This window comes from Clinocottus analis, unplaced genomic scaffold, assembly GCF_023055335.1.
Source record: "Clinocottus analis isolate CAN_PGR_092001 unplaced genomic scaffold, fCliAna1.0.p SCAF_15, whole genome shotgun sequence".
NCBI classification, from domain to species: Eukaryota; Metazoa; Chordata; class Actinopteri; order Perciformes; family Cottidae; genus Clinocottus; species Clinocottus analis.
This window is the reverse complement of record NW_027175876.1, coordinates 69009-90000: the sequence shown is the minus strand read 5'-3', so window position 1 is coordinate 90000 and position 20992 is coordinate 69009. Positions and strand designations below refer to the sequence as shown.

Below are 20992 nucleotides of genomic sequence, written 5' to 3'. Positions count from 1 at the left end.
GGTAAATACTTTGCTTTGGGGCTCGTAGTCCCACTACATAGCTAAGCTCCTTACCAAGAGGCCGTAGTCGTCGGTGTCGTACAAGTACGCGCGGAACGCCGGGTTGTTGGAGTACGGATCCAGGACGTTTTTGATCGGCGTGACCGCCGGTGACACGAAGACAGAATTCACCGGTTTTCCTGCAGAGCAAGAAAAACACAAACAAATGTGATTTGTGACACAAATGTGTTTAAGAGCTCAGCGTTGACTTTTAGAGAAGACCTAAATAACCCTCTATGGCCTTCATTTAACCTGTGATCCACTATCAAACTGTGAGGACGGTCAGATTTACAGTTTTCCTCTTCCGAAGAATAAATATTGAAGCCTCTAACTTTCTTCAATCTGCCTCCATTTCTGTTTTCAAACCCAGATGAAATGTTCACAGTGGGAACATATTACTACAGTCCAAGGTCACGCCGTGAATATAACAAAAACTAAAGAACTGATACAATTGTAAAAAGGACATTTTTTGCATATCCATATTTGGAAGATAAAAGTCAGGGTCAACCTGGCCGTCAGTGTTTTACCGCGTCGGTCCAGCAGCACCATGATGCTGTCGCGGTGCGTGTGGCCGTAGAATTGTCCGGCGATGACGTCGCTGTATTTCCTGAAGATGGCGACCAGCCGCTCGTTGTGGCTCTCTCGCATGGCGGTGATGTTCCTGGCGAAGGGCAGGTAGCCCACCGGCACGTGAGCGATGATGTACACCTGGAGAGGGAAGAGAGACGAAGTGGAAAGCTCAGCTCTTCAGGCGCAGAGCGAGAGTCAAAGTGTCTTCCAGCTTTTTACTGGTTCTCGCACTGGACACACAACTTTTTGATTCATGTGCAAAAAAAAAAGGTTGGTCAGGAGAGAGAATGCAGCTTTAACACATGAAGCATAGACTTCTATACAACCACAGGAGTCGCCCTGAAGTCGTACTAATTGTATGGAAGCCAATTTCCGCCACAAAAAAAAAAAAATTGGGACCAAAAAAAAAAAAAATTAAGACTCCCTCCAAAAAGAATTGGGAAAAAAAATGTAATCGACTTTTTTTTTTGTAATTTTTTTTCCCCGTAGACTTAAAAAAAAAATCATTTCCTTTTTTTTTTCGTTGATAATTTTTTTTGTAGACACAAAAGTAGAGGAAAAAAAAAATGTAATCGACTTTAAAAAAAAATAAAAAAAATCATTTCCTTTTTCTTTTTCGTTGACTTTTTTTTGTGTCTACAAAAAAAATTGTCAATGAAAAAAAAGCCAACTAAAAAAAAAAATTCGGAATTTTGAAAAAATAAAAAATAAAATAGACAAAAAAAAATCATCAATAAATTAAAGCTTTTAGTCAAAAAGGATTTTGTTTTTGCTCCGGTTTCAGAGAAGGTTGTTTCATGGACTGACAGTTTTAAACTTTCAATACAACCAGAGGAGTCGCCCCCTGGTGGTCAGGAGAGAGAATGCAGCTTTAACACATGAAGCACAGACTTCTATACAACCAGAGGAGTCGCCCCCTGGTGGTCAGGAGAGAGAATGCAGCTTTAACACATGAAGCACAGACTTCTATACATCCTTGCCTTCTCCAGACTCCGGGCAGCTTCCTGCAGAGTTTTCTCCAGCCACTCGAACTGCCCGGCGGGGTCCGTCATGTTCTCGGTCACCTTGTTCGGGCCGTAGTAGAGGATGGTGTTGAGACTGAGCAGCCGCAAACCCGGCTTCACCAGCTGGGAGTAGAACCCGCCTGCAGGAAGAGAACAAAGACCCATCGCTAACTTCAGCAACGGAGTGAGCGTAACATGCCGAACACGCAGCAACGCGACAGGAAGCATCAGCAACACGTCACCTTGCGAGAGCGTGAGCAGAGCGTCGGTCTGCAGCCAGGGCTTCCACAGCTGGGCGGCAGCCTCGTAGACGGCATTACTGGAGCTCGACATCTGGTCCTAAAAGCAGCGGGAATACAAACTGTTTTGCAGCAGCAGATCATGGCGAACATCTCACACACAAAGCAGTTATCATGAAAAACACTCCTAGATTTAAATGACATTTTAAAATGCAATATTTTAACTATTTAATCTCGTTGCTTGTTTGCAACCAGTGAACAGAAAGCAAGCATATTTGGACTGAGGAGGAGTGACGTAGAGACGCTGCATACGTCTCTGGTGTCGACCTGTCAATCACCTTGTAGCCCCGCCCCTAAAGCGTCCTCTGCTTTATGGTCTGTTTGACTCTAAATGAGCATAATTTACTAAATGAACATCATGCTGTATAGAAGAAGACTTGAAACTAGAGATTGAGACATAAACTCATGTTTACAATGTTTACTGAGGGAATACATCAAGAGAGAAGTAGAGTCATTTATATAGACTTCTATACAACCAGAGGAGTCGCCCTCTGGTGGTCAGGAGAGAGAATGTAGCTTTAACACATAAAGTATAGACTTCTATACAACCAGAGTGGACCTACAATGAACACAGTCCAGAAGTAAGAGCAGTTCTTCCGTATATTATCCTGTTAGTCCCAAAAATGGTTGGATTTTGGACCTGAAGTAATAATAAATGTATGGAGGCCAATTTCCGCCACAAAAAAAAATTGGGACCAAAAAAAAAAAAAAATTAAGACCCCCCCCAAAAAATGATTAGGACAAAAAAATGTAATCGACTTTTTATTTGTAAATTATTTTTTTCTCGTACACTTTTTTTTCTGTAGACTTAAAAAAAAAAAATCATTTACTTATTTTTTTTCGTTGACTTTTTTTTGTGTTTGCAAAAAAAATCAACGAAAAAAAAGGCAACTGAAAAAAAAATTCATAATTTAAAAAAAAAAGAAATCGACGGAAAAAAAAATCATCAATAAATTAAAGCTTTTTATCAAAAATGATTTTTTGTTCCTGTTTCAGAAAAGGTTGTTTCGTGGACTGACAGTTTTGAACTTCTATACAACCAGAGGAGTCGCCCCCTGGTGGTCAGGAGAGAGAATGCAGCTTTAACACATGAAGCATAGACTTCTATACAACTAGAGGAGTCGCCCTCTGGTGGTCAGGAGAGAGAATGCAGCTTTAACACATGAAGCATAGACTTCTATACAAGCAGAGGAGCCGCCCCCTGGTGGTCAGGAGAGAGAATGCAGCTTTAACACATGAAGCGTAGACTTCTATACAACCAGAGGAGTCGCCCCCTGGTGGTCAGGAGAGAGAATGCAGCTTTAACACATGAAGCACAGACTTCTATACAACCAGAGGAGTCGCCCTCTGGTGGCCAGGAGAGAGAATGCAGCTTTAATACATTTCTGCATTGGCATCACAGTCTTTTCTCAGCTCGCCTCCGATGACCTCACACAGAAGGTACCTGTGGCCAGTAGTCGTGGTTTCCCAGAGCCGGGTAGACGGTCACGTTGGGGAAGTGTTGCCTGATGGTCCGGGTCATGTTACTGATCACCTCGATCACCGTGTCCGTCGTGAGCTCGCCTACAGGGACATGAGGAGGACTGTCGCTGGCGGAGAGGAAGAACAACACCCACCGTCAGACTCAAGTGAGCCACAGAACCGGACCGGCTCCGGTCAGCAACCAAAATTGCTGAATTGACAGTAATTAGCGGCACATTGACGAGGATAATGTGCTCTTAAAGGATAAGTGATTATAATTAGGGACTATTTTACACACACACATTGTAGTTTTTTGCTGGAATCAGGGAACACTGGAACATTGCTAAAAAACTAGCTCCTGTTCACGTGGAGCAGAGAGCGCTCACTCCTTTAAAACAAAAACAACTCAGCCAACACACACACACACACACACACACACACACACACACACACACACACACACACACACACACACACACACACACACACACACACACACACACACACACACACACACACCTCCTCACTTCAAGCAGAGGAACCTGTTTTTGTTTTGCTTCACAGATTATCTTCCTCATGCTCTGCTGCCACGGTACAGTGATGCAACAGGAAGTTACAGGAACTAAAGAAAATCTCGGCTGAAAAATGAAAAAAATAAAAAAAAAACACTCCTCTGAGAAAGAGAGAGCAACCAGAAAGACTTCACCCCACCAGAGCTTCCTCAATCTGCAGCTATCAAACCTCAAAGTGGTTTCACAATGAATCCCCCCCCCCCCCCCCCCACACACACACACACACAAAACAGGTTATGAAACTACTGTAGAACCACAGATAGTTTCTATGAGCTGATCATGTTTTAACTGCAAGGATTCAGCCTTTAAATGTGAAATTCGCCAAAAAGAACAAGAACAAGAAAAGAGCAGTAAAGTCCCTCCCACTCTTCCTCCACCGACCCGGTCCATATGATGAAGTCCTGCGGCCGTGTGAGCGGCGCCATGTGGGCTAAGGCCGACTGGATGAGCGCGTAGGGAGAGTCGCACAGGAAGTCCCCGTACGGGCCGGCGTGGGGGGCGGCGGCTCCTTTAGAGGAGGAGCACACCTTGGTGGGGTCCGGGGCCAGGCGGTAGGACGGGTCCAGGTGGAGGTCAGTGATGTGCCAGAACCTGCCTGATAGGTGGAGGTGACAGTGAAGAAGAAGGAGAGATGAAAGAGACAGAGACATACAACTACGTTTTTAGAAATACCCATGCAGTAATAATAATAATAATAATAATAATAATAATAATAATAATAATAATAATAATAACAACCGCAACTACAATAGGTGTGCGTGGGTTACTTTTTGACCAAGCAGGGGTTAAAAGTGTGTCACAATGACGTCACAATGTATCTCTCTGATTGCATTGAGTGTCTTTTACGATTTAATGTAATGAGGCTGATACAATCGCTTCTTTTTGAATACTTGTTATGCACTTGGATAATAAGCTTAATAAGTTCAAATGTATGATTATTTAATCAAAAAGTTATGAAACTGACTCCAAACCTGTTTTGCATTCAAACAAAACACCAGTGGCCCCTTTAAATATGCATCAGAGCAGTGTACGGTTCTCTGAGGGGACGTTTCCCGCCAAACTCCGTTTAAAAATCGTTCCATTATAAAGTTACTCATCATTTGAAAGGACAAACGTGACGTTCACTGCAATATTTCACATCCAGCATTAATCCACAACGTCCGAGGGTAAATTCGGCCAGCGTGACATCTACTGAGCGGCTCTATATTTAGTACAAAATACCGCCTTTTGTAGCAAAACGTACACACAATATAGTTCATTCGGCGGGGGCCGCGCTCACCTGTCGCCGGCAGGAAGTCGCTCCCGGCGGGCGCCGCCGCGAGGGGAGCCGCGGCGCACAGCAGCAGCACAACACACACGAGATGAGCCATGTTTGTTGTGTTGTTTGTTGTGCAGCGAAGGAATTACATGTAAACTAAGGTCAGGCTCCTCTCCCATAAACAGGAAGTAGTCTCCAGTGGTCACGTGATTATATGGATCTCAGGGGGAGGGGCTTACGGAGACAGAAAAGTCCGCAAGAAGTTACTCAAATACTGTAATTATGCAAAATATTCAGCTACTTTACTTTTATACTCACACATTATGACTGTACATACCACATTTGTGACAATTTTGAAAATAACCTTCAATATTATAGATTTAACTACCAAAAAAAATATGAAACTGTTAAAAATGATCTCCACTTTGACCACCTAATGAATTATTAATGATGTATTTTCACTTAATTCATGTTTGCATTGCATGGCTTTGACTTTTAATGGTATTTCAACAATCTGATATACATTTACTGGATCTGAAAACTACCAAACAGTACATTAATGTGGTACTCTTCGTGACCCAACACCCACTCAACCTTTTTTTCTTCGGCTCGTGACCCCTTGACACGAAGCCAAGTCTACACGTGACCCCCCTCGTCACAGGTTAATGCTCATGGGATTGTTTATTTTATGTATTTAAACAGCTAGAAACGTAGTGAGATGTAGAGGGCAGATCTACTTACTCTATTTTTTTTAAAGTAGTGCGTGAGGATTCAGCACAGCAGCATAAAACAGGAAATAGAAAGTGCTTTGAGAAAGCGTGAGTCTCTTTAACCCATGAGAGGGCGTGCAGCCGTTAACTGGCCTCCCAAAAATATTATCCAGTTGGCTGCAGCAGGATGCCAGAGAAGCCGCGGACAGACGCAGAGGTGCACACTCACTCACTCACTCATGGATATATGAGCGTAATTGCATGTTTCTCCTGGTAGAAATAAAGAAAAAAACTCAAACGCTTTCTCAAAGCATCGTATATTTCCTGTTCTGAGCTGCTGTGATGACTCTTCTCTCTCTTGACATCATCTTTAATTTTATTTCAATAGAGTGAAATAGAGGAAGCTCGATCCCCTCCACGATATCAACACACAAGAGACGAGACAAACGTTTACTCTCTGTGTTATCTTTTTATTTTAATGTTTCACACAGGGTTGCAAAGACGATCCAGAATTGGTTTCAAATATATAAAAAGAAGTACAAGGAGGTTGAAGTGCAAAGAGAAGCAGACAGTCAATAATTATTATAAAATCAACACTTCTGGGCCGGGCGTTCGGGCGCCGTCGCTCACGCCTTCTCGTAGCTGCGCACCGCGTGGACGTCCTCAAAGGTCAGGTTCTGCAGGGGAGAGAGAACCGATAAGAGAGAACCGATGCAAGATGCAGGATGCAGGATGCAGGATGCAGGATGCAGGATGCAGGATGCAGCTTCAGGATTTACTTTGTCTAACACAAGCGAGCTATATTTGACTATGAACGTTGTGTTTTGGTGTTTTTTGTTTCTCTGTAGTTGCTTTTAATTTCTTCGTCGTAGTTTTTTGTGTCTTTGTTGTTGTTTTGTGTCTCTTTGTAGCTGTTTTAAGTTTCTTTGTAGTTGTTTTTTGTGTCTTTGTAGTTGTTTTTTTGTCTCTTTGTAGTTGTTTTTAGTTGCTATCTTGATCTCACTTTATCTTATTTTGCAGTCATGTTGAGTCTCTTTTCAGAGTCGTTGCATCTATTTGTAATTATTTAATGTTTTAGAGTTAAATTCTTTTAAAGACTTCTGGATTCACCACAAGTTTGAAATATACTTTTCTCTTGAGCGCAACGCAGAAGAATAAAAGATGAACGACTCCTTTTTATCATCGCTGCTTCCAGTGAGCGAAAACATCTCAACATCGTAAATACTTCATGAAACTACGTACATTTTAGTGCTTTATGACAATAATGAACAATACATTTCCAAGCCGACGAGTCCTCTGCTTACGGCTAAAAGCATTTATAGTCTTTTATAGCTACTTGGCTGGTGTGTGTGATGGGAGTGTGTGTGATGGGAGTGTGTGTGATGGGAGTGTGTGTGATGGGAGTGTGTGTCGTCTCACCATGACCAGCTTGCCGTCCTTGATTTCCCTGACGAACTTGGTCTCTTTGCCGTCCCACTTCTGGACGTGGACCAGCTTGTCTCCGTCCATGGTGACCGTGGACTGAAGGACAAAAGAGGAGAACGATGAAGGGCGTGAGGGGGCGGAGTCAAGACGCTCCGGTCACCAACAGAGGAACAAAAGAACAAACCCCGACTCCAAGTTTGACCACAAGCACAGTTGGAAAAGTCATGACTTTTTGTATTTGTTTCTTATTTGAATTCCCAGTGAAACCATTATCACTCTTGGAGGAGACCATTGAAGCGCTACGAAGTGGGATCTTCATGATTTTCTCCCTCCCTGAACTTACTTTGCAGTTCCTGTCGTCGGCAGTGGCCTCGTCGAACTCCTCTCCCAGCTTGAAGGAGATCTCCGTGTTCTTGAAGGTGCTCTGGGTGCGCACCGTCACCTTGTCGCCCTCCTGGCTGATGACCACGGTCGGCTTGGTCACGTTTCCGACCTGCCGGGTGGCGAAGCCCACACCTGAGCGGAAAAAGGGATGGGGGGGGGGCAGAGAGCGAAGCTTGAGAAATGTTTCTGTTTTACATCCTTTGAAACTTGGCGAGCTGCAAGGGGAACACGAGGGAGACGACGCCCGTTACTCACCGAGCGCCTTCATGTACTCGTCAAAGTTGTCGCTGTCGACCAGCTTCCAGGTGGCACAGAAGGCGTCGACCATGGTGGAGGTTTGCAGGGAGGCAGAGTAATCTCCGAAAGTTACACTGAGGCGAGCTGAGGCTTCTGCGAGAGTCTCCCCCCTCTGTTGTTATCCCCCTCCTTATCATCACGCATGTGGGGGGGCGGAGCCGAGCGGCCCATTGGCTCAGGAGATTTTCCTCCGGGTTGTGATTGGATGTTAAAAAAAAAGTGGGTCATGGTCTTATGGACCCTTAGAATAGAAGAAAAGAAAAGAAAAGGAGGAGAGGAGGAAAAAAGCTAAATTAGCCCATTTGTATGCAGAGTGATGTAATTATTCTCATTCAGGGGGTTGAGAGAGACAGAGCGGTGCAGCCAAAAAAAAACTAAAAAAAACTTCATTTGCATTTCACCAAAATAAAAGTTTGCTCACGCAGAAACAGCTTGATGTCTGCAACTCGGTTCCAGGAAAGAAAACACAGTTAGTTCTGTTAGTTATTGATGTGCAGGAGCGGATTCATATCTATGTTGTAATAATTAATGTCCTCGCCCCCCCCCCCTCCAGAGACAGGCTTCCTGTCTGGAATGCTGTACGGGAACGCCGCTGAAGCAGAATCACTGGGCTTGACAGCCCTTTGTCCTAATCAGCGTTAACAACACCCCCCCAAAAAAATGCAATTTCTTCATGCTCAACACACACACTAATTACTGTCTATACATGTGTGCGTGAGAGAGACAGTGAGTGTGTGTGTGTGTGTTTTCTCTCACAAAGTAAATGTAGATTAGAGTCAAATCCGCTTCCACGTTTGTATCGATGGAGGTTGGAAGGAAGGAAACTGAGACTTCAACAAAGTCTTCATAGACGTCTAAAGACTTCTTCCCTCGACGCCGTATGACAAAAACATATTTGATGTGATGTTAAGGAGAGAATTTGTAGGCAAAAACATGTTTTTTATGCAATTTTTGCACCCATATTTGCATCTGTAGATTTGTTTGTTTGTGTGTTTTATTCAGTCAAATAATTTTTTTTTGTAGATTTCTTCTAAATTCACCAAAACTTTTTCAGCATTTCATAAAACTTGCAATACGATGAACGCTCTTCTTAGTGTGAGTGATGAAGTGGTGGAGTTTCATGGTGATGTCGATGAGCTCATGTGTTCATTATGTGTAAAGTCACTAAACTTCTCTTTAAAGGTTTTCTCTCCAGGAGTTTGTTCTCACACTCTCATAAATATGCTCAACAATCACACAATGTGTGTGTGTGTGTGTGTGTGTGTGTGTGTGTGTGTGTGTGTGTGTGTGTGTGTGTGTGTGTGTGTGTGTGTGTGTGTTCACAGCTTTTTGTGAAGGATCTCTGGCGCCGCTCTCTGGTGAGAAATAGAAGTGTTGTGTTTGAAAATATATATGAAAGCTGAGCAAGAAAACCTTTTTTATTTAATAATAAAAATGCTGAAAACACAAAATAAACCAAAAGCCGTTAAAACCACACAAAAAAAAACACATTTGTGTTCCTATAGACCCAAAACCTAATACACAACACAATCACTTTTACTGAAATACAAAAGCAAATGGTACAAAATACATGAGAAGACTTTACAAAACCATCCCTGTGCATGCTGGGACGCCGTGTCAAGAACGTATCCAATCCAAGATGGCTGCCTCCTCAACTCTCTTCATGCCGACATGTTTTCGCAAAGCAAGCTTATTACATTTGTATTATTATATTCATAACGCTGCTAGCTGTGGTCTTAAAATTCTAAATCAGGGGTGTCAAACATACGGCCGGATCCGAAAAAAAAAGTCATCTACCGGAGCCGGGGCTCGAACCACCGATCACCTGATTGAAAGACGGGCACGCTAACCACTGAGCTAAAGTCAGGGAAACCTGGCGAATAAACAGAGGCTTTATAGCTGCAAAATGAACCTTCAATAAAGGTTTAAAAATAGATAAATATTATCACTTGAGCTCAAAATGGGCGGCATGAGGCTCCTTTCACTGACATGGGTTTGACACCCCTGTTCTAAAGCTCTGGCGACTGCTAACAGGTGACACCTCATTTGTTTGGCTTGCTGTCAAAGGAGTAGAGGTCACCGGGGTCAAGCGAGGCAGAAAAGGAGGGCGGGTTCACCGTGCTGTACGTCACCGAGTCGCCTTCATCACGCCGAACGCAAGCCTGGAGGGAAAGAGGAAAAAACTCCTAAATGATGTAAATATTAGCTTAATTTCGCTAATGTTCCCTTTCTGAATCGGTCGTGGCGTGTCTTGGTCTGATGGCGGCGCTGTGTGAAGGTGAAGAGGTCACCAACCAGACGACTCACCCGCGATGCACCTTTGGTCTTCTTGGGGTGGTTGACGGAGGCGTAGGACACGCCATCGTCAGGATTCACCTGTACAGAGAAGACATCATCATCATCATCATCATCGTTACACTTTACAGCATAATGGAACACACAAAACAACACAGTGCAACACAACATCACCAACCAGACGACTCACCCGGGCTGCACCTTTGGTCTTCTTGGTGTGGTTGACAGAGGCGTAGGACACGCCTTCTTCAGGGTCCACCTGTACAGAGAAGACATCATCATCATCATCATCATCATTCTCACACTTTACAGGACAATGGAACACACAAAACAACACAGTGCAACACAACGTGTGCGTCATCACCAACAAGACGACTCACCCGGGCTGCACCTTTGGTCTTCTTGGTGTATTTGACGGAGGCGTAGGACACGCCTTCTTCAGGATTCACCTGCACATCATCATCATCATCATCATCATCATCATCATCATCATTACACTTTACAGCACAATGGAGCACCCAAAACAACACACAAAGGAACACAGTGCAACACAACGTGTGCAACATCACCAACCAGACGACTCACCGGGGCTGCACCTTTGGTCTTCTTGGGGTAGTTGATGGAGGCGTAGGACACGCCTTCTTCAGGGTCCACCTGTACAGAGAAGACATCATCATCATCATCATCATCATCATCATCATCATCATCATCATCGTTACACTCTACATCATAATGGAACACACAAAACAACACACAAAGTAACACAGTGCAACACAACGTGTGCAACATCACCAACCAGACGACTCACCCGGGCTGCACCGTTGGTCTTCTTGGTGTATTTGACGGAGGCGTAGGACACGCCTTCTTCAGGGTCCACCTGTACAGAGAAGACATCATCATCATCATCATCATCATCGTTACACTTTACAGCACAATGGAACACACAAAACCACACAGTGCAACACAACGTGTGCAAACCAGACGACTCACCCGGGCTGCACCTTTGGTCTTCTTGGGGTGGTTGACGGAGGCGTAGGACACGCCTTCTTCAGGGTCCACCTGTACAGAGAAGACATCATCATCATCATCATCATTACACTTTACAGCACAATGGAGCACTCAAAACAACACACAAAGTAACACAGTGCAACACAACGTGTGCAACATCACCAACCAGACGACTCACCCGGGCTGCACCGTTGGTCTTCTTGGTGTATTTGACGGAGGCGTAGGACACGCCTGCTTCAGGATTCACCTGCACATCATCATCATCATCATCATCATCATCATGGCTGCTCGGTGACTCACACACTGACTCACTCTTCATAGGTTTCTCACAAAGTAACTTCATATGTTTTCCCCGTGGAAGAGGAAGTATAAAAACCACAGAGACGAAAGAAGAAATGGTTGATTTTTTTCTCTCTATCTAAACTTAACTTTGTGGTTTTGCTGTCTGAACTTAAGAGATTATTTTTGCAACATTCACTTAAACCAAACTAAGTTTCCTGAGAAGAAGGAAGTTTTGTTCAAAGAAAGTGTGACGATGACGAGCGAATATTGACACGTGTAGGGCAAAAGAGGAAAATAAAGGAGTAACTTTTAAGGTATAATAGGACATCATGTACTTCTATAAAGTTTGAGATTCATTACATCCTGATTGTATGAATGTTTGATTATTCAGGTTTTTATAACTCACCACGTCGTCTTCCGTCTTTGGTTTTTCCCCTGAAAAGACAAAAAAAATGTAAAAACTGGTGAAAAACAGATTCATCAAAATGTCTTTTTGTTTATAAATGTTTAGTCCAGGGGTGTCAAACATACGGCCCGTGGGCCGGCTCTGACCCGTCCAACCCGGCCCACCGAATAACTGCTAAAATTACCGGGGGAAAAATAATCTACCACAGCTGGGGCTCGAACCACCGACCACCTGGTTGAATGACAGGCACCTTAACCACTGAGCTATAGTCAAGGAAGTAAGAAGAGCCTAAACAGAGAGCTGAAGTCTGATTCTTTGGTCTTTATATGTCTAATTTATTGTAGAAAGACCTTGGAGTAGAGTTTATTATCCAAAAACCTTCACCAATGATTTACACATAGAGAATATGGTCGTTATGAATGTGTTATTATGCTAATCCTAACATGAGTTTAACACCTCTGGTCCTCACCTTTAGCTCTCTTGCACACGAGCACCGACACCGTGATGACCAGCAGTGACGCAACAGCCACGAGCACACAGATGAGGATCCGCCACCAGCCTGAAAGCAGAAGTTACACGTCTTAAATTTAGTCTGAGGTTTTTGTGTTTGTTTAGGGTTAGGGTTAGTTTCTGTCTCTAATATCTAACACAAGTGTGTGTTGCCCTGTGTGTCTTTTCCAAGTGTAAATGTTCTGTTCGGTCTCTACTTTTTGGTTCCTTCCCAGGGGAGTTGTGTCCAGACTTTGTGTTGTTCTGACCTTCTCGTTTATTTGTCGTTGTTGATGATGTCGTGGTCGTCTTTGTTGCAGCAACTTAATGAATAAAATAACAAAATGTAACAAACTGTACAGTGAAAATGATCAAAGAACGATGTGATTTTAAAACAAAGTACTTTGTGTGATCATCAATCAAGAGATTTTAAACAGCTCGTCATGTTCTCACCTGAGGACGGACGATGGCTGAAGGTGAAGTTATGCACTCTTCTAAAACTATCACTCACTTCACACTTGAACGACTCAAAGTGAGGTTTCTTAATCCTCAACAAGGCTGAACAGGCAGGTTGTGATGTCACCACATCGCTCTCACTGCCCTCATGCAGCCACTTCACTGTGAGTCCACATTGTCCATAAGTCGCCACAGAGCAGCTCACCGTCACCTCACCAGCGTCCTCGTGTTCAGTCACTGGTGAAGATGGAGACATTGAGAGAGGAAGAAGAGGAACTTCATCACCATCATCATCATCATTATAATGTTTCAGTATATTGTTCTGACCAGACAGTTTGAGAACATGATGATGTGAATACTCACTGGTGACAACAGACAGATCAACATAAGTATCTTGTTGTTTGTCCCGTCTGCAGGTGTAAGGACCAGCATCTTCATCTCTGACATTCTTTATAACCAGAGAACATTTCTCTGAAACATTCAGTCTGTCTGATTTATCTTTGACTTCTTTCTGAATCTTTCCTTCTTTAACCAGCGGTACTGTTTTTCCTGAACCAATGAAGTTCCAGGTAGTTGTGTCACACTCGTCCTGACCAGGTGTCTCCTCCCCACAAGGTAAAGTAGCTTCATCTCCAGCTGCTCTGACGATGTATTGCTCAGATATTGCTGCTGAGAAATGTAAAGGATGAACTGAGATGAGAGCATGAGCGTAGAGTTCCTGCGTGGTGTTATAATATATGATAATGTCTCATTCTTTGTGTCCCAGAGGTCCTGAAGTCCTCGTGAGGTCACAAACAGAACTGCAGGCTCACCTGTAGAGATGGACACCTGCAGCATCAGGAGTGAAGCCGTGACCATGCGTCTGAATCCAGCCATCGTGTTGCTCTCCTGGCGTCGCGCTCTCCTCTGTCCACGTCTCCGACGCGCCGCCTCTTCAAACAGGAAGGAGGCAGCTTCTACTTCCTGTGGTCACACCGACGTCAGCGCTCCTGGACTCCACGTGTGAGGTTGAAATATTCACTTTTATTCTCTCTGAGTTTCTCGTGGATGTCAAGACATTAAAGAACTTTGTAACTTTATAGTTTGAATAAAAAAATACACATTCAGGTTTACAGAGAGTCTAAAATACAATAGAGGAAGTTGAGTGTGTGAAGACTGATTGTTTCGCCGACTTGTGAAGTCAGATAGCCGGTTGGTTCCTCATTCTGTCTTTTTAATCTTTTCTGAGAACTGAAGGAGAAGTTTTTTGTTGCATTGTGGTCAACAAGCAGCAGCAGAGCTCTGCAGGTTTGACCCTCTGACGAGGAAACGATGACCACAAGAGGACGACCTCACTGTGAGCACCGAGAGGCTCAGAGTGTCTGACTCCACTGTCTTTAATGCATGAAAACTCCTGAATGCACATCAAATATACAACACACACACACACACACACACACACACACACACACACATGCAGCGACTATCAGAGCCTGTTCAGTCTGCAGGAGTGAAGCGTCACTGACCGGCAGGCCGACAGGAAGTGATGCAACATCGTCACCTTTTTATAACTCGTAGAATATTCAGACAGGAAGTTGGTCCTCTGAGCTGCAGGAGGCGTCACGTGATGTCGGAGGAAGACTTTAATCTGCTTCCTGTTTTATTTTGAAGTTCCCTGCCTCTCGAAGACGCGCCGTATGTTTGACTTCCTGTCTCTGTGGGGTTTTCCCGCCTTTTTTCCCTCTGGATCCGCCATCTTGGATTTCAGTCTCACGTGAGACTCACCTCGCTTGTAAGGTTTGTTTGGTATGTTTCTTTATTAAAATCTCTCTGTTTCAGGATGATTATCTCTGTGTAACGATCTAATTTATAGATTATCTTCACTTGCAGTATTAAAATACGTTTATGCAACATGATGCATAACTATTGGTGCAAATAGAGATATATTTTGAATAATTTCACTATAAATGATCTTATTTATCCTGAATTGCAGTATTAAAACACATTCATACTACACATGTTAACATAATGCATAACTATTGGTGCATATTAAGATATTTAACACTCTATAAATGATCTTTTTAATCATCTGTAAGTTTGTAATATATAATACTTCATTTACAAATGTGGACTCCATCGTTTATAAAGTATGAAACCTCAGTTTATTAATCAATAATAACACATTTAAAACTGTTTGTTTGCATAATGATGTTCATGTTGGATCAAAGCTTCATAAATGATGAAGTGTTTCCTCATAACTAATAATAAATATTGTTGAGTGATCTCATCCTCTGAGCCCTGGCGGACAGAAGAGAATATAATCTGCTGATATTAATAAAAGCTTCGTCTTAATCTCACAACGTTACGCAACAGGATGAAGATTCATATTCTAGATTATGTTAATCTTTATTACAAATACTGAGACACAATGTGGTTTAAACAGGCTTAAACCACGCAGCGAAGGAAGAGTAATACACACATTGGAGCATTGGAGTCACTAATATATATGTGTGTGTGTATATATATATATATATATATATATATATATATATATATATATATATATATATATATATATATATATATATATATATATATATATATATATGTAAGTGTTATTAAGTGTTATACTGTGTAAGTGTGAGTGTGTGTTCATCTGTCCAGAGAAGCTTCTCCAACCTTCCTCCTCTTCCTCCTCTTCCTCATGACGCTCCTGTGAGGAAACAGCTGACATCATCAGGAGGAAATCCTCACTTCTCCTTCACCTCCATTGATACAACTCTCTGCAGCTTTTTGCTCCTCACTCTGTGTTTTACTTTTAATGTTATTTTTAATTTTACTTTCCCAACTTATCTGAGAACAAAGCTGTAAAACGACTTCACGTCAACATTCAGAACTGTTGATTCTCTTCCTGCTTCTCTGATTCATTCTTGTGACTCAGGTTCTGTCTCAGAGTTTCATCCTGATGACCTCACCTTCACTTCTGGTCCACAAGTTGAGTCCAACAACGCTCACGATGAGAGCTGCTAGCCCCACGAGCACAACGATGGACCTGAAGCCTGAGAGAGGAGATACACACACACACACACATATATATATATATATATATATATATATATATATATATATATATATATATATATATATATATATATATATATATATATATATATATATATATATATACATATATATATATATATATATACATATATGTATATATATATATATATATATACATATATGTATATATATATATATATATATATATATATATACATATACATATATATATATGTATATGTATATACATATATATATATATATGTATATACATATATATATATATATATATATATATATGTATATATATATATATATATATACAGTATATAATAAGCAGGAAGAGGATACATGTGAATATGTTAAGATATAAACAGGTACAGAGCTGATATAGGTATGAAATATAATGTGTAAAGGTGTGTGTGTGTGTGTGTGTGTGTGTGTGTGTGTGTGTGTGTGTGTGTGTGTGTGTGTGTGTGGATTTCCTTGTGATGATGTAAATTGTTCTTTCCTCACAGGAGCGTCACGAGGAAGAGGAGAAAGAGGAGGAGGAGGATGAGGAAGGTACCTTCATCTTGAGTTTGTTTCTTTTCAGGCATCGCTGCTGTCGCGTCGTCACCTGAACGAATAAAACGAGAAGCAGAGTTACAGAGAAACATCCTGACATCATGACATCATGACATCATGACATCCTGAAATCATGAAATCTGACATCATGACATTGTGACATCATGTCCTCATGTCCTCATGACATCATGACATCATGACATCATGAAATCATGACATTGTGACATCATGACATTGTGACATCATGTCCTCATGACATCCTGACATCATGACATCGTGACATCATGACATCATGAAATCATGACATCATTACATCATGCCATCTTCACATCATGACATCATTACATACTGACATCATGACATTGTGACATCATGACATCATAACATCATGACATCATAACATCATTACATCATAACATAATGACATCATAACATCATAACATCATGACATCGTGACATCATAACATCATGACATCATAACATCTTGACATCATGACATCATAACATCTTGACATCATAACATCATGACATCATAACATCATGACATCATGACAGACTCATACGATTGAACTTGAACCATTTCCTCACCGGAGGCCGGAGGAGGGCTGAAGCTGAACCGATGCATTTCTCCACTGTAACCGTCGGCCACTTCACACCTCAGTGACTCATCAGACTTTGACCTCTGATGGCGGTGAGCGCTCTTCATCATCATCCGGGCCGCACAGGGTCGATGTGATGTCATCACAGCGACCCGCCGGCCGCCGTTCAGCCACCGCACCTCGTGTCTGCAGCGCCCGAACGACAACACGGAGCAGAGGAAGGTCACGGCGCCGCCGCCCGTCTGCCTGCTCACTGGAGGAAGGAATGTGAACTCCCTGACATCCCTCTCATCATCATCATCATGATCATCATCGAAAGGAGACATGATGTAAATACTCACTGGTGACGACCGAGAGGTAAACCTCAGCGTCTGGCCCCGCCCGCCTGCAGGTGTAACAGTCCACATCCTGGACCGAGACCTTCTTTATAACCAGGGAACATTTCTCTGAGACACTCAGTCTGTCGGCATCGGCTTCTGCATCTTCAGGAATCTTCCCATATTCAATACTTCCTGAATTATTGAAGAGCCAAGTCGTACCGTTGCACCCGTCCAGCCCAGGTGTCACATTCCCACAAGGCAGCGCGGCGTCATCTCCCGCTCTGACGGTGACGAAGGACAAGTCCTCAGCTTCTGCCGCCGCTGAGGAACGCAACAACACGGACATTAAGAGCATGAGCGTAGAGTTCCTGCGTGGTGTTATAATATATGATAATGTCTCATTCTTTGTGTCCCAGAGGTCCTGAAGTCCTCGTGAGGTCACAAACAGAACTGCAGGCTCACCTGTAGAGATGGACACCTGCAGCATCAGGAGTGAAGCCGTGACCATGCGTCTGAATCCAGCCATCGTGTTGCTCTCCTGGCGTCGCGCTCTCCTCTGTCCACGTCTCCGACGCGCCGCCTCTTCAAACAGGAAGGAGGCAGCTTCTACTTCCTGTGGTCACACCGACGTCAGCGCTCCTGGACTCCACGTGTGAGGTTGAAATATTCACTTTTATTCTCTCTGAGTTTCTTGTGGATCTCAAGACATTAAAGAACTTCAAACTTTATAGTTTGATTTTTCTAAATCTAGGTTCTGATTTTCTGAGAGGGTAAAGTATTTGAGAGGAAGTTGAGCGTGTGAAGGTCGTGAGATAAGATAAACGTTTGCAGCAGAGCGGCGTGTGACGTCTGACAGCCGGTCGGTTCCTGATGTTTTATCTCTGCATCTTTTCTGAGAACTGGAGGATACGTCGTGGTGAACATGTGGACATCAGCAGAGCTCTGCAGGTTTGAGCCCCTGATGAGGAAACGATGACCACCAACCCTCCAGGTGGCAGATCTGCTTCAAGAGGAGGCTGCGTCATTTCACTGAGCTCAAGCTCTTGGAACGCTCTTCCAGCTCACAAACCAACAAAAATAAAACGCACAAAACATTGAAATGTGTCCTATCAGATGTGCATTGACGTACCGTTTGTCCTGTCTATTCGGTGTATATATGTGTGTGTGTGTGGTGGGAATAACTCAATTCTTTACACTCCAACGATTCAAAGGGCTCGTTCGCCCAAGCCGAGTCAAAATGCCAGATTTTGGAGATCTCGCCTGATCTGTCTGCAGTAAAACTTCTCAAAGTAGTTTCTTGCTTCACTTCATCAAAGTCAAACATTGCAGCGAGCGTGTTCACATACTGTCCAATGTTATGAGGTTCAAACCTGCAGCTGCACCATTCAAGAGATAATCATCCAGAAAGTGCTTCTTTTCTTCAGGCGGACCTCAAACCTGTTCATTTTTGCTGTGTGTCATCTTCATTTACTCTCAACCAGTAACATATAGACTGACAGCTGCACATCTGGTCAAATCTCACGAGTGTTGCCTTTACTACAACACCGACATCATTCAAACAGCCCTTGTGGTTGCAGAGATAAACCCTTTTGAGTTTGAGACTGACATTTTCAATTGGAGGCCTAAAAACATAGGTTTGGTTTTAAAAGTTAAAAGAAATACATGACGTCCATCAGCAGAGGAGCTTCACTGCATCTTTTAATTCACCAGCAAGCCGACAGGAAGCAACACAAGACTGATTCTGATCGCGACTCATTTCATGAGTTTGTTTTTTTTCACACTTCAACAGGCGTCACGTGACTTCGGTCCGTTCTTCAGAAACTAATCAGATAACGACTTCAGTTGCAAGTCAAAGCTGATTCGGGTGAATTTAACCCGTTAAAAACTGTGGAACCAGTTTTGTCTCCAGAGATTCTTTTCCCTGTTTGAGTCGTCGTAGGAAGTCCAAATTAATTCCAATACTTGTGTTTATTGTATGTATTTGTTCAGCAAAGTCTTGGGAACAAAACGTATATCTGCAAAAAAAAAATCACTTCTAAAAGCTATTTTGATGGTAACTATGAACATCTAGCATGATATGAGCCAGAATCCCCAGAAAAAGCCTCCTGGTGCATCAATAAGACACCTTTATGGAAAGATTAGGACCTAAAGAATCAGAATCTGCAACAGAAATCACAATAAAACAAAGTCTTGTCCTGTTAGGAAGGAGTTTCAGTCAAAAAACTGTTTCGTTCGGTTAAAAAATGGAAAAATATTATGTATTTTATGCCAAAAGATTGTCTGAATGGGCATGCTGGGACTTCAAATTGGCACGGGAGGAGAAACACAGGACTATCAACTAGAGGACCGGGGGTTCAACTCCACCATGTGGTTTAACAAACTGTTTCTACGTAGTTATTTTGGTTTTCCATCGTGGTCGCCCTAAACCTTTTGAAGCAGCGAAGGTACTTGAATACATGTGAGGAACGTTGCTTTGGCTAAAATAACTATGGAAGTGGCATTACTTCATCGTAAGCGCTGGACTTACGTCTCAAAACAGTCAACGGTGAACTCCTCCTGGGAGAAAGTTGTGTGGTCTCCACCTTGATCTCACATCACCTCCCCTGGCTCATGTTTGAGTGGGTTGCATGAGAATGATATATCATTATTTTAGGAAGCTATGAGTACAAACAGTGATTGAAGACAGTGATCTGTTCCTGGACCTTGTCCTCTCACTACTGGGGTCCCTCAGGGCTTCGTCCTGGGTCCTCTCTTCTTCTCTCTGTACACCAACTCGGCTCTGTCATTCACTCAAATGTATGATTTATGTTCATATTTATGGTTGAGTTGTGTTATAAACATGTAAAATGGACTTATACGCTCTTGTAAGGCCAGACGTTACATTTCTTTTAATGCTATGTCACATCAGTGGCTCTGGTATCCATTCATGGGACTACGAGGACATGGAAGAGTGAGGAAGAGCTCCTGATGAAGAGTTCAGCCCTCAGCTTTGAAGCGCTGGGTCTCATAAGGTTGAATAAGTGAACAGAGGACAAAACTCATGACATCTTATTGATGATTTATTGAAGCCTCCAAAGCCTTTGACTGTGTTCAGGCTGAAAACACATTCAAATACGTCGACGTCACAACTCAGATGTGAACAGCTGCTCAGTGAAAGTGGATTAAAATGAACACAGAGACATGAAAGTGAGCTCAAGCTGCTGCAGCTCCAAAAACAAGCAGAGGACCTTAAAATCAGCTGAGAGATGTTCAGCCAGAAGATTTAAGGGTTCCTTCATTAAGCCAGTAAAACGTTAATAATCTGAGCAAACCGGACCACGGCCACACAGAACATTATGACCGCTGGAGGCAGACGAGCTGGTCAAAGTCCACCAGCAGCTCCGATGTCGTCACAGTCCACTGCATCGTAACGCACCTGTGAGGAACAACACAATGAGAGCATCACTTCCTGATCGCACTGCTCTGACCTGCAGACGTCCTCTGCTGCACACGGATCACCAGGAGATGAG

At 42.9% G+C, this 20992-nt stretch overlaps 2 protein-coding genes across 2 annotated transcripts in view; both read right to left on the bottom strand.

Annotated features, from left to right (window-relative positions):
- Positions 1 to 5374, bottom strand: part of smpdl3a (sphingomyelin phosphodiesterase acid like 3A) — a 6804-nt gene extending 1430 nt beyond the window's left edge. The window contains exons 1-7 of the mRNA XM_068576506.1: positions 5225 to 5374; positions 4327 to 4540; positions 3357 to 3501; positions 1856 to 1952; positions 1590 to 1753; positions 567 to 747; positions 55 to 179 (exon numbers count right to left, since the gene is read on the bottom strand). Coding sequence (XP_068432607.1) covers positions 55 to 179; positions 567 to 747; positions 1590 to 1753; positions 1856 to 1952; positions 3357 to 3501; positions 4327 to 4540; positions 5225 to 5315 — 1017 coding nt within the window. The 5' untranslated portion in view covers positions 5316 to 5374. The remainder of the gene's footprint in view (positions 1 to 54; positions 180 to 566; positions 748 to 1589; positions 1754 to 1855; positions 1953 to 3356; positions 3502 to 4326; positions 4541 to 5224) is intronic.
- A 988-nt stretch (positions 5375 to 6362) lies between these two features.
- LOC137785358 (fatty acid-binding protein, brain) lies at positions 6363 to 8136 on the bottom strand. The gene is made up of 4 exons (XM_068576508.1): positions 7978 to 8136; positions 7682 to 7854; positions 7333 to 7434; positions 6363 to 6590 (listed from the first exon to the last, which is right to left on the bottom strand). The coding sequence occupies exons 1-4, from the start codon at positions 8048 to 8050 to the stop codon at positions 6540 to 6542; spliced, it is 399 nt and encodes a 132-aa protein (XP_068432609.1). The 5' UTR covers positions 8051 to 8136; the 3' UTR covers positions 6363 to 6539.
- Between the last annotated feature and the right edge of the window lie 12856 nt (positions 8137 to 20992).

Excerpts from the sequence above, each read along its gene's own strand:
- LOC137785358 (XM_068576508.1), bottom strand. The coding sequence starts at position 8,050 with ATGGTCGACGCCTTCTGTGCCACCTGGAAGCTGGTCGACAGCGACAAC. Across the intron at positions 7,855-7,977 it reads CGAGTACATGAAGGCGCTCG|GTGTGGGCTTCGCCACCCGG; the intron begins GTGAGTAACGGG and ends TTTTCCGCTCAG. Across the intron at positions 6,591-7,332 it reads AGGACGGCAAGCTGGTCATG|AACCTGACCTTTGAGGACGT; the intron begins GTGAGACGACAC and ends TCTCCCCTGCAG.